The 24760-nt window shown below is 44.0% G+C and overlaps 3 protein-coding genes across 6 annotated transcripts in view; 2 read left to right on the top strand and 1 right to left on the bottom strand.

The window, feature by feature from the left end:
- ambra1b (autophagy/beclin-1 regulator 1b) overlaps positions 1–5145 on the top strand; it is a 37712-nt gene extending 32567 nt beyond the window's left edge. The window contains exons 18-20 of one of the 3 annotated variants that reach the window (XR_013789975.1): positions 1913–2026; positions 2461–3994; positions 4397–5145. Coding sequence is in view for 2 of the 3 variants with exons in the window: in XM_079500748.1 (XP_079356874.1) it covers positions 1913–2026; positions 2461–3002 (656 nt within the window). In the remaining variant the exon portion in view is untranslated. Of the gene's footprint in view, positions 1–1912; positions 2027–2460 lie in introns of all 3 variants that reach the window. The other 2 variants (XM_079500749.1, XM_079500748.1) reach the window with 2 other exon arrangements.
- Positions 5146–7177: 2032 nt separating this feature from the next.
- On the top strand, positions 7178–8551 carry chrm4b (cholinergic receptor, muscarinic 4b; the record flags this gene model as incomplete). Its single annotated transcript, XM_079502380.1, has 1 exon — positions 7178–8551. The coding sequence occupies one exon, from the start codon at positions 7178–7180 to the stop codon at positions 8549–8551; it is 1374 nt and encodes a 457-aa protein (XP_079358506.1).
- Positions 8552–10621: 2070 nt separating this feature from the next.
- On the bottom strand, positions 10622–23974 carry LOC306923647 (uncharacterized protein). 2 transcript variants are annotated; one of them, XM_079501855.1, is made up of 14 exons: positions 23817–23974; positions 23077–23143; positions 22617–22710; positions 22372–22459; positions 21355–21718; positions 21021–21114; positions 19554–19641; positions 18717–19068; positions 17312–17405; positions 16994–17081; positions 16091–16412; positions 13887–13980; positions 13706–13793; positions 10622–13109 (listed from the first exon to the last, which is right to left on the bottom strand). In XM_079501855.1, exons 2-14 carry the CDS (start codon positions 23135–23137, stop codon positions 12510–12512), a joined length of 2427 nt encoding a protein of 808 aa, XP_079357981.1. In that variant the 5' UTR covers positions 23138–23143; positions 23817–23974; the 3' UTR covers positions 10622–12509. The 2 variants fall into 2 exon arrangements, with proteins under 2 accessions (XP_079357981.1, XP_079357982.1); XM_079501856.1 differs by having other exon boundaries at positions 21361–21718.
- Positions 23975–24760: the final 786 nt, after the last annotated feature.

The following is a 24760-nucleotide window of genomic DNA, read 5'->3' as shown; positions in this document are numbered from 1 at the left end:
CAAACGGAGAGCAGCAGCTCCCAGCATGCTGCAGGTACAGCCAGATGAACATTTAGCAGACGGAGAGCAGCAGCTCCCAGCATGCTGCAGGTAACAGCCAGATTAACATTTTCGGCGTTTAGCAGACGCTCACCAAATGCATTGAATTGGTCACCAAGGAGCATAAGTAAACTGAGGACCAAACATCCGTCCGACAGTAGAATATCTGTACGATGAAACTAAGTATACACAAGTAAGACACGCGAACGCGGGAAGCGAACGCAGCTCGTAAATTGCAATAACAATTAGAATAAATTACGTACTTTTTTAAGTTACGTTTTTTTAAGTTATTTTTTTAGTGTGCGTGCGTGTTTTTTTTTTTGTACGTTTTTTTAAAGGTTTTAAAAGTTTTGTGTGTGTTTTTTGTGTGATACAGCTGCGCCCTCTGGTGGCGGGCCGGTGGTGTTACAGCGTGACACACAGACAGACACACAGACAGACAGTTTAGGCCATCTTCTATAGTTAGTGCTCACTGCGTTCGCAATCACTGCGTTCGCAACTATAGAATGCTGTGTCTACATAATATGCTATCTAAATGACATATTTTAGCCTTTGCATACGCCTGCACGGTCGTCGAGCGTAGGGCAAGTGCCACGGCAAGTGCTGCGGGCTAAGATGGAGTCTGAAGACTATGACGAGAAGTTTGGGAGTGAGTCTGCAATTCTAATTGCAATGGGAAGTTCATTCCATAGTTTGGAAGCCAGAAGACTGACCCTTAGTGTTTAACCCATTTTGGGCGGGAACCTCTTTTGGTGTTAGCATTATGTTATGCTTTAGCTATTGAAAAATAGCAGATCTACAAGCTCATAGCGCGCCACCGAGTGCCGCGCTACGAGCTTGTAGGTCTGCTATTTTTGAAAAATCAAAGAACGACTGACATAGAAACATAGCTTTTTCAGAAAACTGTCAGGATTTAGAAGACATTTATAGAATCGTTCCCAGGTCAAAATGGGTTAACCACAAACCCTTCAGAGTAACAACTCTCAAAATGCAATACTTAATGGCTGGGTTTCCCAAAAGACATTATGCGTAGTAGGCAGTATGCGTGTATTTAGGACGTCCGTTGAGACGATTCTACTCTATGGCTCCGAGACATTGACACTTTCAAAGAAACTAGAGAAACGGTTGGATGGCACTTAGGCGCGATTCATACTCCTATTTTAGAGCCGAATAAAAGTCGGTTCGGCTCTGTAGAGCCTACAATGTGACGTCATTTGAGGTTCGGGGGGGTGGGTACCGTCCCAAAGTCGGCTCTTCGGTGCTACTGAAAATTTCTGACGAGCCGAAATAATTTCGGCACTACAGCGCCGAAACAGCGGTAAAATAGTAGTATGAATCGGCCCTAACACCCGCCTTCTAATGAGAGCGCAAAATCTGTCTGGGAAGAGCCGCCCATCGACTAATCTAATATACGGCAACCTTCCCCGTGTTTCTTCACTAGTCCGATCCAGAAGAACACAGTTTGCCGGCCACTGCTACAGAGCTGACAATGAGGTTATATCTTCCCTTCTTCTCTGGAGTCCTGCCTCAAAGCAGACCAGAGGTAGAAAACTGTCGTTCCCTGATGTCATCGCTATAGGGACACAGGCATCAGTAAGCCGGAACTGGGGATGGCAATGAAGGACCGGGAAGTCTGGCGTGGCATTGTGAAATCCAAGACCTCGACCGCGGTCGAAAAATGATGATGGTGATGCGTGTGGTTCTTCTCAACAACACCCACTTTCACTGTGAACATAGATATTCCGTGCATAGATGTGCCACGCAATGGTAGGCCTGAGGCCTGGTATGGTAGGCCTCAGGCCTACCATGGTTCTGAACCTGGGTGTGTTCTCCAGAAGAGAGCCGATGTCTCAGATTGTCACGTGTTTTCCAGCAGAGGCCATTGCTGACGGTCCATCCACCAGTGTTTTAGCTGAGGGCCTCCCGGAAGCGAGCAGCAGAGCAGATGGGACCACAGGAGAGGCTGGAACGTCTACAGCTCCTACTGGTAACCTCTTAAAGTCGAGCTGTCGAAACATTTTCAAATTAACAAAAGTTGATTTTTATATAATTTATCATTGGCACATTTGTCAGAATACCATTGCACATAAATGTATTTCTCCCAACACAATTGTAGTCAGGAGTGTCTGTCCCCTGACACGAAACTGCATGAAACCCATCGCAACCTGCTTTTTGAGCCACACCAAAACAGCTACTGACATATTACCTATGCTAATGTGTACATAGCCTTTATATTGTATTTCTCAGTACTGTTTCCTTTTTTCCATCAGTAATGTAAAGCACCTTGAGCAAGAATGTAAAAAAGGTGCTATTATTATTATTTATTATTATTGATGGCATTGGTGGTGTTTCAGATTCAGGTCTGTATGAAGTTAGCCCTGCTGCTGATGATGCTCTTATTTGTTGTTCCTTTGCTTCCAGAGGCTCCAGAGTTCTCGGGGGAGGACGCCCTGGCCCGCATCCGTCGGCTGATAGCGGAAGGCGGGATGACGGCCGTAGTTCAGCGGGAGCAGAGCACGACCATGGCCTCTATGGGCGGCTTCGGGAACAACATCATCGTCAGCCATCGTATCCACCGCGGCTCCCAAACGGGGGTGGGAGCCAACCGGCCTCCCGCTGAGCCTTCCTCGCCTCCCTCCTCGTCCTCCGATCCCTTCGCCTCGCCCCAGCCCCACTCCTCATCTCAAGAACAGCCTGCAGACCCCATGTGGGGGGGGCCCCCTGTGACCCAAAGCCCCGTACTACCCCAACCTCTCAGCCTTCAGTCGGACGGAGAGGAGGGGCACGTTCTGGCTGGGGGCCAAGCCGATGAAGATTCTCTGCCCGGGCCTTCTTCCTCCATCCTCTTCTCCTCCTCCCCTTCCTCATCCTCCTCGTCGTCTTCGTCTCACAGCCCCCCCTTACCCAGCAGCAGCAATGACAACAACTGCGATGGTTACCGCGGCGACCCTTACAGCAGGTAGTCATCCTCCCCGAACTCTCCCTTTCCTATTGGCCAAGGAGGAGACGCGGTAGGCTCTGCCAATGAAAACTTTGGAGTTTGGACACGTCGGCACAGCTCCTCAAAGCCTTATCTTACTAACACAGGGTCTCCCACCCACAAAAGAAGGGACATGAGGAACCCCACCCACCCACAGTGGCATCAGTGTGAACTTCTTGTGCACTTAGAAACTGGAGCTGCCTGACGCTGAATCCATTCCCTGTCAGAAAGGGCTTCTACTTGAATGGTTTCTCTTTCAAACCCTTTCTTTCCACTCATACAAAAACTATATATATAAAAAATAATAATGGAAGACAAAAGTTCCTTAGTTCAAAGTGCCACACTCACTCACGCACGCAGGCAAGCACACGCACGCGCGCTCTCTCACACACACACACACACACACACACACACACATACACACCTCCAATGTGCAGCAGTCAGTCAGTGCCATGTTAATATTCAGTTTGATGTGGTTGAAGTTGTGTAAGCAAAGTGACTTTGGACGCTGCTTTGTTTTGAAGCGTGTTTTTTTTGTATCATGTGATCAAAAGTTGTTGAAAACTTGTAGGGGGGGACACGTCAGAATTATGGCCCCTGACCCCCTACTGGAGCTCAGTGTATGGACAGTGAAACTACTGCATGTGTTCCGAACGGTGGTGCTGCAGAAAATAAAAAAATACCCCACTGGAGATCAGAGGATAGGACGTAAAAACAAAACAGAATTAAACTAGTCCAACTGGATGACATTTTTTGTTACACTTCCTTCTCCTCGTGGTTTGGTGCCAAGAGTCGTCAGTACTCAGCACCTGTTCTCCCGCTGCTCCTCGCTTTCCTTCCATCCCTCCACCTCTCTCTCCTCCGTCATAACCGAACGGATCCCCTTCCTCTCGCGCTCCAGCCTTACCATCTCTGATCATGGAATCGGTAGCTTTGCCCTCTCACCCCTCAATCGCCCCCCTGAACGGAAAGCAGGTATGTGTGGTGCTTTTTATGTGGGAAAAAAATGTATGTATGTTTTATTCGCCGTGTGTTCGGTGCACTACAAGAAGTAGGTGTGTGTATGTGTGTGTGTGTCATGTAGCATCTCTGTATTCAACCCAAATTCTTCTGACTGTTGGGGTTGAGGTCTGTATGCAAGTATGTACTGTGTGTTTTGGGGGGGAAGTTCTGTATGACAGTGTGATCTATGTTTGGGGGAGAGGAGTCTATGTATGAGGGGGCATTTTCAGTGAGAGGGTGAGATCTTACTCTTGAACCAGAGAAAACTTGAATTTTTCCTGGAAGCTCGTTTGTTATTATTTTTTCTTTTGTCCCTTTGCTTATTCCTAAGCCTTTTTGTTTAATGCTTTTTTTCTTTTCTTTTTTTTTTTACAGTACGGCTCCTCCATGTGGCAGCCCAGCATCCATATCAGTTCACTGGACAAACTAAATGATTAGTCATTTTATTTCGTTCTTATTTTCTTATATGCGTAGCTGTTATCGCTAGCATTTTACGGCGGTAGTCAAACTTGGTGTATTTTTGCGGCGGGAATTTTATTTTTTTTGCGGGCGGGGGAGGGCGGGGGGGTTGTGGTGGGTCATTGCAAGTAAAGGACCTATGAGAATGAAGATATGCAGAGAGAGAGAATCCTGATTGGCTGGTGAATCTCTTGGAGCTGTGCAGTGGGTGGACTGTTTGTGTGATTTAAGGCATCGAACGCTGTTTATTTTTTATTTAACCCATTATTTATTCAGGCTCATCCCGCTGAGATCCGTGGATCTCATTTCCATGGGAAACCTGAAGGCAGCCGCTGCATGCAACACTGTCTTAGAACTAGAGAGAAAGAAAGGAAAAAAGAACGTGGGAAAACTGATCTGAATGCTCCTCCTGGCTTTACTTGATTAATATTTTTTTTTTAAAACAATTCTTTGGCTGTTTTTTGTGTCTGTTTTGTGTGTGCGTGCGCGAGTGCGCGCGCGTACATGTGTTAGGTGTCTTTTTATCCTCGGGCCGCCACATTTACAACATTTGCATCTGATCTGATAGACAAAAAGGTAAATGATCAAACTTGTCTTAGTTTGTACACTTCAAATGCTTTTCTTTGCTTCAACATTTATGTGATGTAATTAAAGAGATTTGTTGACATAAAGAGAGAATTGGAACAGTTTATTTGTGGTGAGACACAACATTTTTAACCCATTTAGGCCTGACGTCGAAATAAAAAAAACGTTCGCTCTGAAAGAATATATATTCAATGATTTGTGCCGCATTTTTACGATTTTTCAAAAATACCAGACATACAAGTTCATAGAGCGCCACTCGGTGGCGCGCTATGAGCTTGTAGATCTGCTATTTTTCAATAGCTAAAGTATAACATAATGCTTAGTTAAAACACCAAAAGGGTTTCCCGCCCAAAATGGGATAGGACAGCACAAAAATGTCTTGGAAAATAAATATGGTTTGAAACGGTACTGTAACAAGACAATAATGTGTGACCAGGAAGCAGACAGTTTTAACTCGTCTTGAAGGTTTTATTTGTACATTTGTTCAGCCGCAAAGGCAAAAATAATTGGCAAATGATTTTTCTGATTACTTAGCATATGCATTCTCTCAGCCAGCAGTTTGTGTATATACAAAAATATAGTGATGTGATGAAAAACATACCGTCTCTGAGCCACATGAATGAGATCATATAAAGGTAAATCGCAGCGTGCCCGAGGAGGAGTCCTGTTGTTTTTGTGTGATTCCCAGAATCGCCCACGACGAGCAGTGCCAAGAACGGCTTAGCATCTCCCCTCAGGAGGACGTGGAACCAACTGTGAAAGGACTATCACAATGTATTGTGTGGAGGCGTGGTCTTCACAAGTATAGTAGTCTTATGTAGTAGTAGTAGTATGTGTGGATGTGTGCTTTTTGTATTGAATAAGAGTCCTTTGAACCAAGAACCAGAACATTTATATTGACTGATGCCATCTGATATTGCTGTAGGCCAATATATATATATATATATATATATATATATATATATATGTTCACTCATTCAGAGACACAGTACAAATATCTATTTCCAATTCTTTGTTTCTATTCGTATTTATCTTTGGTTTGGTTGCTGCTATGACACCTGCATTGCCCTCTGGTGATCAAAGGCTATAATGTAATGATGTTACATTACATCCCACATGAAGAGGCCCCTGAATGGACAACCGTCACTGTGGCTGATGACATAAAGACTCAATTAGAATGCATAATAACCCCCACCTCCACTCTGGGCTAATGATGAATGAGGGGATTCCTCTGGTACATATAAAGTGCTGCTGCTGCAGCAAGAGCTACATGGTTAAACCGCACGGTAGTTATTCCTGGAGACGGACGCAACTTCACGTTGGACGGTTGTTGATTCTGCAGCGCAGGCACACACGATACTGGTAAAGTGTCTCTGTTTTATAACTACTGGGCTATATGTGATGGTACTGTTTATCAGGAATCTGCCTCCATGTTAGGGACTTGTGTTGTTGGGGCATATTAGGTCTTAGGTGCATTAGTGTAGTATTGTACTATAATGATTGGGTATGTTAAAATGTGGGCAAGGTGTGAACTGTGTTTACTGAATGAGTTGCAGTTCCATTTCCTTCATTGAGACTTCATATTGTGGACAACGACAAGGCACTGCATACAGAATACATTAGTGCAACATATAGAACATGCATATGATGCCATACTGCTTACATTTCTGATAATTGTACATACTTTTGTATTTGCTCTTATTTATATTTTATGCACAATGTTAAGGATCTAAGTACAAGAATGTCACTGCATGCAGTGTACGACATCTGTATCATTCATAAGCAAATAAGCAAAACGGAACCTACAAAAAACAATACACCAACATTGCGGATCACAATGGAAATGTTTTTTTTGTGTGTTAACCTTGATGCATATTGATTTGGTCCATGTAAATGCTTTCTTTATTTGTAATATTGAGTACAGTGTAAATTAAAATCGAATCAATTCATAGCCAGGCTAATGCATTCAAAGATAATATAATCAAGTCATTTTGACGGCATCGGTAAAATTGAAAGATCAAAATAACCACTACAGCAATGTTCACGGTCTAGGTCATGTATGCACTGTCCCAGGTCAGATGACCCTGATCACTTGTGTCGTGTTTTACAGACATGCGATATCTGCTAGAATCCACTTTTAACTCGTCCACCTGGCCCCGCCCCTGCCTCGATGACGCCTCCTGTCAATCGTCGGACACCGTCCAGCTGATCCTCGTCATCACGGTGTCCACCTTCCTGAGCGTTGCCACGGTGACGGGCAACGTGCTGGTGCTGCTGTCGGTCAAGATCAACCGCCGCCTGCGCTCCGTCAACAACTACTTCCTGCTGAGCCTGGCGGTGGCCGACCTGGCCGTCGGCCTCATCTCCATGAACCTCTACACCATGTATCACCTCTGCGGCCGCTGGCCCCTCGGGGCCCTCCTCTGTGACCTCTGGCTCGTGCTGGACTACTGGGTGGGCAACGCCTCCGTCCTGAACCTGCTGCTCATCAGCTTGGACCGCTACTTCTGCGTGACCCGTCCATTCACCTACCCGTCGCAGCGGAGCGGCCGGACGGCCGCGGTGATGATAGCCGCCGTCTGGCTGCTGGCGCTGCTCATCTGGGCGCCCGCCATCCTCGCCTGGCAGAACGGCGCCGGCAGGCGGGGGGTTCCTGACGGACACTGCTACATCCTCCTGCTGTCCAGTCCCGCCGGCACTCTGGCGACCACGATCCCCTCCTTCTACCTCCCGGCGCTGGTCATGATTGGCCTGTACGGCCGGATCTCCTACGCTAGCCGCGGGAGGCTCGGGAGCACGATCCCGATGGTCCAACAACGGAAGAGAAGCTGGGTGTCCGTCGACCCGGAGACGGACACCGTGAACCAGTCGGAGTTCAACAGCAGCTTTAAAGACAGGAGGAACAAGAGGCCTTCTGAGCAGATCGAGGGAGGAACCACCTCCCCTCCACCGTGCCAGCCATCTGACCCCAACCATGACACGAACCCCAACCTTAACATGAACCCCAATCCTCACACCATCCCCGATGCCAACACTGACGGCAATAACCTTAACACTGACGCAGACGTCATCACTGATATCAACAGCAGTCCCGACCTTAACACTAAAACCTACACCGGCCCCAGCACTAATACCAAACTTGCACAAACAGGAGACGGTTATGGATCCGTTTCCTCCCCCACCCTGGCACGGTTTCACAGCTTCGGCAGGGCAGGACGGAGGCGTAGAGTCCTGGCGAGGGAGAGGAGGGTGACGAAGACCATTTTGTCCATCCTGCTGGCTTTCCTTGTCACATGGACGCCTCACAACGTCATGGCCGTGGTCGCCGCCTTCTGTCACTCCTGCATCCCGGGCGGCCTGTGGTCAGCAGGCTACTGGCTGTGTTACGTCAACAGCACAATCAACCCCTGCTGCTATGCCCTGTGCAACGTCAACTTTAGAAAGACCTTTAGACGCATCCTCCGCTGTCGTAGGAGAAACAACTGATTCTATCGGTTACATTGAAATGGTCAACAACTATATTTTACTTTATTTGTTCCACATATAGTCAACTTACAGTTGAGCCTTCTGGAGGTGTGGTGGTGGGTCTGACTTGAGCGAACATCTGTGATGGGAGGTGTGCATTTGATACATTCAATGATTGCGAACGCCAGTGAGCCTTTTACTATGAGACCCAGCAGAACATATCTGTCTGTGTGTCACGCTGTAACACCACCCGCCCACCCGCCACCAGAGGGTGCAGCTGTATCACACACAAAAACACACATGCACGCACACACGCACGCAAAAAAAAAACGTAAAACATTTTAAATTTAAAAATAAATAAAGAAATAACAAAAAAGCTCTGTGTGTGTGTGTGTGTCAGACTACCACAACAGCTGCGCTTCCCGTGTTCACGCGTCTTACTTGTATATCCACATTACCATCCGTAAAATTGTACATGGAGGTCAGAACGTCACATTAGGCCCCACCCACAACACTGAATGGCAGGGCTGTCACGGCCCTATCACACTCCTGTGACATGACATGATACTGACATCAGTATCATATCATTTTCACGGTCACTCAGTATGACGACGTTGCATCCAGCACACCCCTGTACACCCACTCTTATCTAAATGGAGCTCTTTCATAAGAGCTCAATTTGTATAACACGGGGGATGTTTATATAACATTCCATGAAATGCTACAGTGGCATATATTTCATTACCTAGTGTACATCAATGATAAAGGCAGCAGTTGAATAAGAGGTTAAAGAAGAGATAACTTGTGTTTGATCCGTGCAACAGCCAATGTCCTGTTGAGTCCTACATCTTTGTTACAGCTCTACTTTCTGATCATTTGTGGATGAGAGAAAATGCAATCACATAAAATTGTTGTATTCCGAGATAGTTTCTGAAAGGCAGTCATTGTTTTGTTTTTTAATATTCTGTAATTGGTTGTGTGCAGTAATCTGGATGAACAAAATGTCATTTTCTGTTACATTGTTGACACTATAATTACATTATTGCATTCAGGATGACTGTACAGAAATAAAAGGTCAATGTCCTAAAAAGAGACAAATCGCAGTAAGAGTCGAACCGTTGGCAGAACAGAAGTGGACGGGATTTCATTTAGTAACAATGGGTATAATTTCTGTTTAACTTAAAGGACCACTTCACCACTTTTCAACCTATGTTCATATAATTGGTCCTCACTAATAATCATGATAAAATGCTACCATTTTTTTCTACTCAGTCTGTGTCTCATAGAAGGGCTGTGGGCAGTTCAGAAACCCGTCCACCAGTGACATCATCGATGGTGAATCCAAGCTAATAGAAACTGCAGGCTTTCTAGTCCTGAAAAGTTGCAATGCAAAAATGGAAGCCATCGTTCTCACGATAATAGAAATCGAAACGTTTTTGTAAAATAAACTTGTTAAAAAAACACGATGATGTCACTGGTGGACAGGTTTCTAAACTGCCCACAGCCCTCCTATGAGACAGACTGAGTAGAAATAAATTGTGCCATTTTATCATGATTATTAGTGAGGACATTATATGAAGAGATGTTGAAAAGTGGTGAAGTGGTCCTTTAAGTCTAAAGCCTTGTTATGACCCGTTGTATTTAAAACACAACAGCTAGGCTCCTGCTGCTCGCAGTAAGAGAATGGCAGTTATTAAGGCATCCATTAATTAAGACATGTGTGTGTTTCTCCGTAGGGAACAAAGTAAACAGTCAGTCAAACATATGATCATAGGATTTATACATACTGTATATACATATACAGGCTCTACAGCCCATGTCAATATCTGACCTGGTCTACACAAATCAGTCCGACATCACCAAAAAAAACAAGTTCGGTATGTGCACTTTGAGAAAGAAGATATCCATAGCTTCATGACCATGCTAATACAATTGTTTGTACTCCACATATCCAGAGATTCTATGTACTGTATGTTACATAATACTGCATGTTGAGAGTCGTCAAAGTATATGATAAAACATTATTTATGAATGCGTTTAAGCTTTTGCATAGTGTTGATATCCTGTGTCCCGTTTCCTCCTCCTGTTATCAATCTAAAACCAAAATAGAATCTCTTTATTGGTGTAGCAGGGTTTACACATGCAAGGGATTTTGACACGGTGGACATAACAAAATACATGTGACGATGATTGTCTTTATGCTACAAGCTTTTAGCAGCCAAACCACACCTTTTGCTAACAAATCCTGCCTTCAAGGGAAGAGGTTGAAGGGCAAAAACTGCCAAATCAAGTGCAAGTGTTATGAACAAAACCAATTGTAACCATGTAAACATATTGCCCTATATTTACAAGCTTCGACATTATATTTCGTGTTCAAATTCAACAACAAATACTTTTATCAAAATTTGACAAATAGATAACTCTTATTATTCCTCCAAATGAGCTTCAGTGATGTCCAACTGATTTGGATGGAGCCGGTCGGAGATGCATTACCACTGAGCCAGGTAAGTCCACGTCCAAACAAACAGTGATCATCCAGTAACACAAAGGCCTCGGGTTCAGTTCCCACAGCAGCCATGTGTCCTTGAGCAAGGCACTTACACAGTAACTGTCCACCTGCTCACTTACTGCCACATCTTTGATTTAATAGTGTGAGTGAGTGAGTGAGTGAGTGAGTCGTGTGTGAATTTTAGGAGTGTTAATGTTTCACCAATCTGGGAACCCGTTGGCAAAGGGAAAAACAGCACTGTCTCGAGAGACTAACGTTTCACAAAACTCGCTTGTGACACAGCTCAGTGCAGTTTGGGTAGAGCTGAAAAATACAGGCAGTTGCAAAATAAATTACATTACGAAAATGTAAACAGTCAGTCAAAAAAGGCTAGGGTTTCTGAACTGAGAAATGTTTCAAGGGGAAGTATTAACATGTTCCACCATGTATTTAAGAGAAAGAGCTGTCGCAACTTCACCTTCAAGGTTAATCTTTTGGCATGTCTGCTTTATTGCTGACAGAGACCGTGAGCATAGAGAGAAAAGCCAAGAGGGAAAGAGAGGGAGGGAGGGATGACATGCAGTAAAGAGCCTCAGGTCGGATTCGAACCCAGGCCAGCTGCGGGACTACAGCCTTAGTATTTAATTTTGCATGAACTTTATGAAGTGAGCCACTTGGATGCCCAAAACGTCACCTTCAACTGAAAACAACTTCATTAACCCATTTTGGGCGGGAACCCCTTTTGGTGTAAGCATTATGTTATGCTTTAGCTATTGAAAAATAGCAGATCTACAAGCTCATAGCTTGTAGGTCTGCTATTTTTGAAAAGTCGTGAAAATGTGGCCTAAATCTTTGAATATATATTTCAGAGCGAACATTTTTAACTAAAATATTGGCTTCTGGGGGGGTCCCTGGAACTACATATTTAGAGATGGGGATCCGTGGCCCAATAGAGATAATTCTGGGGGTCCTTGACATGAAAAAGGTTGAGCACCACTGACATAGAAACGTTTTTTTCAGAAAACATTTAGGATTTTGAAGCGTTTTTTTTATCGACCTCAGTCCAAAATGGGTTAAGGTGGGGGGGCGGGGGGGTTGCCTTGCCAGCAACATAGCCGACGTCTGATGAACAAATAATGCCCACACGTCGTCTCCGTTCAACCAACCCACTCCTCCTCCCTCATCACTAGATGGGGGACCAGAACGTCCTCAGACGGTTGGTTTATGAAATGTTACTGTAGCGCTGGCCACACCGGTCAGGCTGCACTGAGTGAGCTCAGCCACATGTTGCTACGAGAGACTGAGATAGATTAAGGGAAAAACGTCCTCGGGTAGAACTCCGAGGCGTGGATTTCAGTTCTGCACATTCAGCACGACTGACCGCATGTACGTATGTCAGTTCGTTGGTATGCCCGATGGCACAAGTCATGTACTGAACGGCTTCTGTATTAATACATAAACACCCCCCCTTAAGTGCGTCTTGGTCTACTACTACATGCCCAGATTGGTGAGGTGACCCGTGTGTCCGACAGAGTTCAGGATCATGGCTCTCTGGTTCTCCAGAATCTCTCTGTCTCTGCCGAGGGAAGCTCTCTCCTCTTCCAACATGGCTCTGTCTCTCTCCAGCGCCGCCCTCTCCCTCTCCAACCACAGCCGCTCCGCCTGCACCGCCGCCCTGTCCCTCTCCACCGCCGCCCTCTCCCTCTCCAACACCTCCCACTCTCTCTCCATCTCCATCCCCCTGTCCGCCTCCACCTCCAGCCCTCCTCCTCCCTGTCTCTGCTGGCACTCGTTCACTCCGCCACCGCCGCCGCCGTCGGCGTACGACGGATTCGACCCCTCGTAGTCGGAGGACGAGGAGGTCGGGTGGGGCTGGTGCGAAACCCGGTCCTGGTTGGAACTGGGGCGCGACCTGTGCCTGGGGGCGGGCTCAGGGTGGCCGGAGTCCCCGTCCTGGGCGGTGATGGGGGTGAGGAGGGGGCCGCCGGCCGTGAGACGGCCCTCCATGGCGTCGTTCATCAGGTGGAACCAGGGCCAGGACGCAGCGCTGTCCGTCATGTTCTCCATTCCCACCGGAGGGTACTTCAAATCCTACACACAGAGACTAGTGTTACAACCACTAGTAAACTGTAGTACTACTGTATGCTACCACTATTTACTACTCATGCAGTTCTCCATCCCTGATGGAGGATATTTGTGACCAGATTTGACAGACTGCCATCGCGCAAATTACAGCTTTTCACCATTTTTTTCCAAAATGAGTTAATAGCACAGGCAGACTCTTCACATAGTAGAGCATGTCTGAAATAAGTGTCAGAGCTGAAATCGACATGTGAATATGAAATAAATGCTTAAACATGTAGCTAGGTGTAATGTTAGAGATCACAGAAGTGAACATTTCAAGCCTGTTTTCTCAACTCACTGTTTCTCTGCAAGACATTACTCTATAAGCCGTATCTCCAAAACTGGTGGGTCAAACTGAACAACCAATATGTCAATTTGAAGCTATGATTCCCTGCTTTCATATGACATGGAAAAACGAAAATTCAAAAAAATCCAATGGCAGTCCCTCAGTGAAATTTGGTCACATTTCATATCCTACATTTATTATGTTCATTATTACTGATATCATGTCTAATGATGACCATATTTTTTCTTTTATAGCCATTATTATGATTATGTATTACCTTATATCTTCTCTTGAGATTGTCCCATTTCTTGGACATTTGATATGTTGACACTTTACCCAAAAGCCCAAGCTCCTTCAGAATGGCCCTGCAGGCAGACAGACAGACAGACAGCTCCCTTAGCTCCACACACCGACAGACAGGCAGACAGACAGAATGACCAACAGATAAACAGTCTTACTTCCAGGCAGCCTTGGCGGCGTTCCTTCTGCCTGTGAACAGAGTTTCGTTTGCAGCTCTAAGCTTGATCAACCTCCTGGTGTCCTGATCCGTCACTATGGAAACACACAGACAACAATACTTTTAGAATAGTACAGGGGTTCTCAACCCGTGGGTCGCGACCCCTCGGGGGGTCGCCAAATTATTTTAGGGGGTCCCCAAATTATTTAAAAAAAAAAAAAAAAAAAAAGATTTATTTTTAAATTTTATTTTCACTTTTTTTCAAAAATAGCAGACCTACAAGCTCGTAGCGCGCCACTCGGTGGCGCGCTATGAGCTTGTAGATCTGCTATTTTTCAATAGCTAAATTATAACAATGCTTAAAACACCAAAAGGGGTTCCCGCCCAAAATGGTTTAAGGTTATTGTAGCAGTCAATTTATATTGGGGGTCGGGAGGGGGCGGGGCGGGGGTCCCGAGACATTGCCAAAGCATTTCCGGGGGTCCCCGGCCAAAAACGTTGATGAATAGCACAGCTGGTCATTTTATTACAACTACCACGGCAACTACCGGCACTCATTTCACTACAGCTACTAACTACAGAGTATCTAATTGTTTCTAACTTTAATGCGCTCACCCCTTCATTGATCCATTGTTTGAATGACGGTGGGTTTATTGCTTTCCAATTCACCAATATGAGACGACGGGCCAACAGTGAGGCAAAGGCAAAGGCGTTCTTTTGATGCACAGATAGTCCCTCCTCCGGCTTTACCACTCCAAATATTGCCGTTATAGGGTTAGGTTCAAGTGTTTTCCCTCACATAACTGAGGGCGGACACTCTTAACCACAAGGCCACTGTCTGGTCGGAGCATAAAGCGATTGGTCCTTAGTGGCAGAAGTAGACTGGCATTAGTTGTTACTATTTTAAGAGCAGAATGTTATTGGTTCTTACTCTCGTAGGAGCAGAATTGTAATTCTGATACGTTCGGTGACAACTAAATTCTATGAATGGCTAAAACTGTGTGGAAAAATAACAGCATTACAGAACCGATGTGAAGACTTGAGGGTGTTCCTTCATATGGAATGATATCATGATTGGATGTCAAAGCAGTGGGTGTAGGATTGTTACCGCTGGCTCTCTCTCCCGTGTCCAGGCCCATTCAGTGGTAGCCTGGCTAATAAGCCAGACCGAATCAGCCGTTGGCAAAAAGAAATTGCCTGCCGGCGGTGTGATTTGAGTCTGGCTTATTAGCCAGGCTAATTCAGTGGTGAATTTAAATTTCCCAATGCTTATCAATAGGCGGAGATCTCTGATCACCTGGCTACACGAGACTACTTTTCTAAGACAGTGGTTCTCAACCAGTGGTCCGGGGACCACCAGTGGTCCTTAAGGGGGTTCTAGGTGGTCCCCAGCTAAATGATGGAGAGATGTAACCAAATGGACCCTTATAGATCTTTACATTATTGTTAAACATCTGCATTACTTAATTTACAAGAAGTCTACACAATTAGAGAATGTAGAAGAATTGTTATTTTTGATCAACATTTGCCTGGTATCTCTCCTAATGGTACCAACATCAACACAGCATGGAATTGTGGACAAAATCTTATCCACGACAACAGAATATTCTTTAGTTTTGGGTCTGAGAGGTATCATCTCATCAAATGGTGGTCCGTCGCTCAAATGCAGAACAAATAATGGGCCTTGATATGAAAAAGATTGAAAACCACTGTTCTGGGAGAAGAACGTCATTGGCTCTTTGTACCGTTGTAGAAGTAGAATCATGTGATTGGTGTAATGGGAATTTTAGAATGCCAACTACAGTCCAAATATATGCATTATTGTGTATTTATCTTCCTTCCATTAAGTCTCTTTGCTCACCAATGTGCTCAGTCTAATTCATGCAGCTGTCAATCTAACAGCTGACTTGACCCCTCCACGCTGTCAGCAAAGGTATACTTATTTGTGTCGCCCTTATGTTTAGCACAGATCCGTATATGGACAGTTAGTATTTGCATCTCTGTTAAGACAAGAATATAAGGACTGTCTGAGAATGGGGTTGAGGAGGCTTGCGCCCGGAGGGGCTGCTGGAACAGGCAAGGAGGCCTGTTCCTCACTCTCTGTATGTTGTTACTCTGCTGAATCTTCTTAATAAATTCTCAACACTTCACTTTGTCATTCCTTCATCTTTGGAAGATTATTTAATCTACAACATTGGTTCTTACTTTTGTAGGAGCAGTCGGTAGGCGTGGAACACTCCTCCCCGCTGGCGTCGATGAAGGTGACGACGCCGTCGGCCTCCGTGTCCCCCAGACTCTCCTCCAGCTCAGACATGCTGCTCCTCTCGACCAGCAGGCAGTCCCGGTCGCCGCCGGAGGTCGGGGACGACGAGCCGAAGACGTTCTCCTCCTCGTTGGTCCAGATGGGCGTCACCCGGGGCGCCTTCCCCGCCAGGCGACCCTCCATGGCGTCGCTCATCAGCTGGAACCACGGCCACGACGCTGGGTTGGTCTGGTTCTCCATCCCTCGAGGAGGGAACTTTAAGTCCTAGATTAGATACAGATATAACAGCAGGAACCGTTGCCATTCCACGTCTTTCAGTTTGCGCCTACAAGCATACACTGTGCACACTGTGTAAGCATACAATTAGGGCTGAAAATCTTTGGGTGTCCCACGATTCGATTCGATTCCGATTCTTGGGGTCACGATTCGATTCAAAATTCAGATTCAACTCGATTCTCAATCCAAAAACGTTTATTTTATTTTATTCAAAAGCGATTTTCTATTAAAAATGATTCTCGATTCAATGCATAGGATTTCATACATGATGTTTACTGTGATTAGGGTGAGCTTACATTTCATATCACACACAAACACCATGTAGTGAAAACTCGATTTTGAATCGTTCATAACGGAATCGCGATTCTAATTCGAATCGATTTTTTTTGACACCCCTATACAATATGCACACAAAATGAAAAATGTGGTTGGTATAATGCGAGTAATACATCTCTTAATATATATGCCGTCCTTTGCATCCTTCAACTGGCCTGAACTGGGATTGATTGGGACACACAGCAGCTACTGGTGATAATCAATATATTTCATAAATTGAAGGGATTTTCTACCTTGTACTTGGTCTTCAGATTGTCCCATTTCTTAGCCACCTGGTCAGGTGTGATCTTCCCTGTCAGTCCCATCTGCTTCACTATACCCCTACACGCGCACACGCACACACACGCGCGAACACGCACGCACACACGCACACACACGCACGCACGCACGCACGCACACACACGCACACACACACACACACACACGCACGCACGCACGCACGCACGCACACGCACACACACACACACACACACACACACGTTGGTTCTTGTACTGAGTGACAGTGGAGAGACCACTTGAGCGGATGTCTTAGCAACAGACACACGTCTTACCTCCAGGCAGGCTTGGCCGTGTTTCTCCGGCCGGTGAACAGAGACTCGTTAGCTGCTCTGAGCTCAATCAGAGTCCTGGTGTCCTCCTCTGTTACTATAGTAACAACAAAGACCATGATATAACTTCAAACGTTTTCATGTAATGAATAATACGAAGGAGGTTATTATAACCAGTAAGACGCCTAAGGGCTTATAATGATAAACAGTGTGCATTTTGCATCTCTAATATAATAAACAAAGTCATTATATATATGGCTGAATATACACGCACTTATAATTGTGAAGACTTTATCTATGTCTGTCTGGTAGTATACTACTATATATAATACATATATATAAAATATACTAAATAATATAATATAGTATATATTGTAATCTGTGCCCAGAGTCACATGTGTTTCTATGTATTTTGGGTTCAATTATGATGCACTTTCTTATTTTCTATTAACCCATTTTGGGCGGGAACCCCTTTTGGTGTTTTAAACATTATGTTATAATTTAGCTATTGAAAAATAGCAGATCTACAAGCTCATAGCTACAGCTTGTCGTCTGCTATTTTTGAAAAATCGTGAAAATATTTATTTCAGAAAACTGGAGGATTTAGAATATTTTTTTTTAATTTTGAGGTCAGGCCTAAATGGATTAATCTGCTGATCTACAGTATGTTCTATAAGAAGCTATTGAGTTCTGTTTCATGTTCATGATATGGCTGTGGTGCACGTTATTGCTGTGAGTCTAGCAGTGAATTGGAAACCGCCCAAGACTCACCCATCAGGCTACCTATCTGTGACTGAATGATTGGCACTCACAATGTTTGTGGCACCTGGAGCGTGTGGCTCTGGCAGAGAGAGAGGCTACTTTTGGAACAAGAGGATTATTTCCCCAAGTCTTGCTAGTTTCTTATTGGATACCACGACCACTGGAGTGAACCTTTCTATCGTGGATTATTGGATTTCTTGGATTAAGACTTTCTTTTAAAGGACAAACTGTGTGAAAGAGTTAAAAGGGTGGTAAGAGGAGACTAACTCACCACATTCACGGCATAGACTGGTTTGCATTTTGCTTTATTTTGGACCTTAGGGTTTAGTTTATGACAGTTCAACCCGATCTCACCCAAACACGGTGAAATAACACGGAGTGGCAATTCCGTACATATAATTATTTTTGTAGCTTGCAACCGTTATCATATAACGGCTGAAACGGTAATATGTTGATCGCGATGGGTGAAAATTCACAAATCACACACGTGAAATAATTAATTCATGAAAATGTTAGCTTTTTTCTGGAATGTTTTTTGAAAATGTTTTGAAATAATACGAATCAAAAGAAAATGTCGGAAACAAATATTTGATCAAATGTCTGGGAACCGGTGCACTAACAGTGAAGACACAGAGGAAGTCTTTACGTTTGTACGTGTAGCCGTCAGCCATCCTGTGCAGCTCCCCGAGGGCGGACGACCCGTTCTTGTCCTCGTTGTCCACGAGGAGGTCGATCTCCGACTCCGTCAGGAACTCCGCCATGCCGCTGCTTCCACCGCGGCCCGCGGACGACCGCCGCCGCGCTCGTTTCCTGGGCGGGGCGGGCGGCGGGGAGGACGACGACGAGGGTTCGAACTCTTCGTCTCCGTCCTCGACGATGGGGGTGAGGAGGGGGGCGGACGTGGCGAAGCGGCCCTCCATGGCGTCGTTCATTCTGTAGTACCACGGCCACGAGGACGGGCTGGACTCTGCTGACCCGCGAGACGGAAACTTCAACTCCTGGACAACACAGGAAGCACAGCTGGTAACGTTGTACATGATACATGTATTAACCCATCCCATTTTGACCTGAGATCAGATTAAAAAAATGTCTTCTACATCCTGACAGTTTTCTGAAAAAGCTATGTTTCTATGGCAGTCGGTGGCGCGCTATGAGCTTGTAGATCTGCTATTTTTCAATAGCTAAAGCATAACATAATGCTAACACCAAAAGGGGTTCCCGGCTTCCCGCCCAAAATGGGTTAATGCCATATAACTCAGTACTCCCCCCCCCCTTCTGAACACCTGCATGATACATCAGAAATTCACAGTACCGTACTATGAGTCATGGTTAGGCTAGAAAGCAAAACCGTTTCCAATGTCGTCATGTAAGTCGTTATTGTTGAAAATAACTTTACTCCCAGGCATAACATTTCTTATATTACTCCTGCCTACTTACAGAGTAAAAATGGCTGTTTCCACTCAGGGATTATCTTATCTGATACCTTATACCTCCTCTTCAGGTTGTCCCATTTCTTAGCCAGCTGTTCTGTGGTCACTTTCCCTTGCAGGCCCAGTTCATAGAGTATCGCTCTGAAACAGACACCACATTACAGACATTACTGGGCCGCCATAGATGCATGGTATATCCTCGCTTCAGGTCCCTCGTTCAGTCCATGTGCTGATGTATGCCTAAACAAGACACAACTTTAGTTTTTTTCAACCAAGGTTCATGTTTTAGGTTGTTATTAGAGAAAGTAAAAGATGAGTGTTCATTTCTTTTTCATTTGCTGCTTTCTTTCGTTTTAGGAATATTAGCTGTTTTTGACAGGGGGGCGGGGGCATTCGAGCATGGGGCTAAATATGTATTTTTTTACAAAATGTTATAGCGATTTCTTTTTTTATTGTTTACTATATAGACCCCAGAAAATTACATCTGGCCACAGAAGATCACTAGATCTAATGAATGTGAAGGTAGCCTACTGGGGGGAAGCCACACTGTGTGTCATAGGCTCAATATGCCAGTTTGACACATTCAATGGATCCTGTGATCTTTTGTGGCCAGATGTAATTTCTTGGGGTCTAGTAGGACTATAGTAAGTAATAAAAAAATAAATGGCCATAAAATTTGGTAAAAAAATACATATTTAGCCCCATGCTCGAATGCCCCCGCCCCCCTGTCAAAAACAGCTACAATCCCTAAAACGAAAGAAAGCAGCAAATGAAATAAAATTAACACTCACCTCTTAGTTTCTCTAATAACAACCTAAAACATGAACCTTGGTTGAAAAAAATTAAAGTTGTCCTTTAAGCCCTAACTCGATCCCCTGTTGTCTGTTTACATCCAGACAGGCTGGACAGACTGTTATATGGTTTTATATAGTGTAGGTATTTAGGTTTAGAATAAGCGTTAGCATTTAATAACAGTGTTGGGGTTAGGATTAAGATAGAGATTGGAGTGTAATGGAGCACTCAAACCGAACACAAACATTTTCAGGCGACAAGAATGAATGAAAAGCCAATAGAAAGCCACAACTCCTGGCGCTGGGCTACGTTGTAGTAGCTCGAGTTGAAAAATGTTCAAATCATGCCACAAAAACAAATCTTTATTGCCAGATTAAGTATCATACAGAGATCGGAAGGGAACGAACATGATGCTCTGGCAAGTTTTTGGGTTCTTCTTCAAATGTGAACTATGCGAGTTGTCCCACATATACTACTTTGAGTGCTACTTAGTTTGTAGCAAGAATAAAGCAACATGCAGTGTTCCGTGAGAATGCAGCATTACATTGGGATTAGATAACAGAAAATTGGATTTAGGATTAGATAGTAAAGTGATGGAATTATTGATAATCCTCCTAATTGATTTCAATTAGGAGGATTAGATAGCAAGAAGGGTGTTTGTGTTCAAATTAGGATTATATAGCAAGTGTTAGGATTAGATTTGTTTAGGATTAGGGATTATTGCGTACCTCCAGGCAGGCTTCGCAGAGTGTTTCCTCCCAGTAAACAGCGCTTCATTGGCGGCTCGTAATTTAATCATCCTCTCCGTCTCTGGCTCTGTCACTGTTAGAAACACAGTAATGGCATTATGTGCGTACAATGTAATACATGTTTACAGTATTATAAACTATAGTTGGGCTGTAATAGTATATTACAGCCCATATATAAGTTACTAACAAGACGGAAAATCCATCATATTATTAGGACACTTGAATGACAGCTAATTATCTGTCAAAGTGGAAAATAGAGTATTTTATTTACCAGCTGGAATCAAAAGTTTGGCTACCAGGATACTTTACTTACACATACTTTTATAGGTGCACTCCGAGATCCGCCTCCAGCCCATGGGAACACCCTGCCCAGGAGCGTTGCCCGCAGCCCTCCGGCTGTCCCCTGCGGCCTCCGCTGCGACCGTGTCCTCCATTTCGGTCTTGATCAGAAACTCCAGGATGTCGGCGTTCTCCGCGCTCTCGCTGCTGGCCGACTGACCATTGGCGTGGTGACAGGCGGCAGCTAGGGCGTTGCTGAGGTTGTTGACGGCGTCGGGATTCAACACGAGGCTACTGTTGTACAGACGACCCTGCATGGCCTCGTCCATGATGGAAAACCATGGCCACGAGTCCGAGGAGCCTCCAGACTCGTGGTTATGATATGGCTGCTTCAGATCCTACAGGCGACATTGTACATACAGTAGGTAGTAGATGACTATTTCCCAATCTCCGAATGCTATATGGTCTGGAACTACACCTCCCGGAATACGAACACGGAAACTGGCATCTGTTTGTCGTTTACTACCAGGACAGGAAACCACACAGGCACTGTGTAGCAGCAAGCTATGTATGCTTAGATTTTTTTTTATTTACCGTATATTAGGCAGTATAGGCACCGTATATTTGCACGACTGTAAAGACGAAGCAGAAGTGGGGAGGAGGCTTCACATCCGCTTTATCGCTAGCACATGATCATTGCTTCTGTGCTCCAGACTGTATGACGGAAGCATTCGAAAATTGGGGGAGGCAACAGTCTGGCCACGCGAGACTAGTACATATTTAACACGGGTAACGTGGCTGTCAGCTGCACAACAGAGAAGAATAGAAGGAATAGTATAATATATATTAAAACAAATGGAGGTGATTTCTAGTGCAGTTTGGTTTGACCGAGCCTGCCAGTGAGACATCGTTAACCACATCACAACAAGGCATGTCTGACTAGAACATTGACACGGAAATACTTAAGGCGGCATTACACATAGAATTACACATAGAATTGTCATCATATACCTTCAATTCACACACGTTTTAAAACATCCAAATACGGTACCTTGTATTTGGTCCGCAAGTTGTCCCATTTCTTGGCAATCTGATCGGCCGTCAATTTGCCCTGAAGACCCAAGCCTTTGAGAATGGTGCTGGAAACACAGACAACAGGAGGCCACAATAGGTTTCCTAACACCAATCTAATCTACTCTAATCTGCCTGTTGAATGATTGTTACATCATTTTATCAGAAAACAAGACAATTATTAACAGAGGGACGTTCGTTTTAACGGCTACATTCTATACATACTTCCAGGCGATCTTGGCAGAGTTCCTCTTGCCTGTGAAAAGAGCTTCATTGGACGCCCGGAACTCAATGAGCCTTTTCACATCCTCCTCTGTCACTGTAAAACACACAGCACTTTAATATCAGCACCTAACAATCAAGATTAACTCATTCATAGCAGCTGGGTGTCTTAATTGATTAGTAATTCAATAGTAATTAATCAACGGTCTTCCTCTGTCACAAAAACAATATTGATGAAGCAAGGAGCCTGAAACATATTAAATAATATATAATATAAATATGTATAATAATAAAATGGGTCGTTTGTATGGCAAAGGGAGAATGCACTTCACAACCGTTATCAGGAAGACAGGTAGGCAGAATCAGCAGTTATGTTCAGTAACAACAACTTAAGGTAGGTAGACACAGCCTCTGTAATGACCGATACATAACCGATACAACAGAACATATATATATTACTCACTTTTATAGGAGTTGTCTGCCGTCTGTGGCAGCATGCTCATGGAGGACTCCATACTGATCATGGACTCCTAGGTTAGAAGAATAGAACTGTGTTATTTCTCACAAACAGACAGGAAGGAAGAGAGGAAGGAAGGGAGGAAGGAAACCAAACCAGCCCTGACCAAAGCATAGAGTACTTTTGCCTGGGAAGAACTCCCCCCTCATATGCATACATTACATACTAAACAACGGTTCTCTAAAATTCAACAAAATGATAAAACTTTACATACTTGACGATGATACAGTTAGTTTTTATACTTTAGAATATCTAGTATGATCAAGTCATTATAACCTGTTAAAATAGTATTGCTGCTACAGATCTAAACTTGTGTTATTATTAGGTTATAATGAAATGAGAGAATGATAATGTCTATAAAGCAAAGCTTGGGGCAAAAAATCTCCCTTATGTCTGTGTCCAGTCAGGCCAGCCACTGGCAGCCAAGGCTAGCTGGGTAGTAGCTACATCCGCTATCCTGCCACTTTTTAACTTTGTTTCTATGAATGGAATGGCCGTTTTAAATGAGCTGAGCAGGAGCGTGCAGCATAGACCGTGGAGGAATTGTAGTTCATAACAAGCCGAGCAGACCCATAACAACAACTACATGCAGACAGGAGAGGGGAAGACATAGGGGGGGAAGAGAGCAAGCTATGCTATAAAGCTAGGCTAGTATATATTAAAAAAAGGGAAAAAAAGAAACATACCGAGTCCGACAAAAAACAATAGTCATTCCACGCTGTGTTGTGGGAAATGCAGTCTTTGGTATCTGCCGTTTTCGCGGTTTAAGCATCAAAACGGTGGAGAAGAACAGTGGATATTGTTATTATTATTAGCAGATATATTGCTATGTGGACAGTTTGCATTCCTGTTTCCTCTGCTGTGCACTGGGGGTGCGTTTCATTAACGACACCCCTGGCCCCGCTCCGTCACGTGACTTTCACAGGCAGTGTCAGTGTGTGTGTGTAATATAAAATAATAATAATAATATAGGCTAAATACAAATATGAATCGATACTATCATGATGATGATAATAATACAAATAAAAATCATCATGATGATGATAATCATAATAATAATCACAATAATAATAACATTATTTGTAGTATTCTTAAGATTATTATATTATATTATAACCACATTAAATGCATAACGTAGCTTGAGTGTTTTCAATACAGACGGCCATTTGTCATGATGACCAGACTGTCATATCTTGCATAAAGGTTAATTAGGAATATGCTTTAAATAGAACTTAAAAACTGAATAGCTAGTTATTTACAGACCAACACTGGTAATACCAACTGGTAATATTTCACCAGGAGTAGCCTATACTTTGTCCACCACTGCACTGGATATAGCAGTTAAGGATATAAGTCATTGACATTTCAGTAATTAAATGAATATATATTGGGTGATCACGGGATATATATATAAAATTTCTATCTAACAAAAAAATATATATATATAACTGAATTGGCAACACCCAGATTAAAAAAGAGATTTCAACCTTACTATTACTTTTTACTACTAGGAATTATCAGATGAAAAAAAAAAATTAAAAAAAAAAATTATTATAAATTGTATGTACATTTATAATAATTATTAAAATAATAATAATAAATTAATAATTTACATATGGGGGATATCTTT

The sequence above is a fragment of the Electrona antarctica genome, assembly GCF_951216825.1.
Source record: "Electrona antarctica genome assembly, chromosome: 5".
In the NCBI taxonomy this organism is placed as follows: domain Eukaryota; kingdom Metazoa; phylum Chordata; class Actinopteri; order Myctophiformes; family Myctophidae; genus Electrona; species Electrona antarctica.
This window is presented reverse-complemented; position numbering and strand designations above follow the sequence as displayed.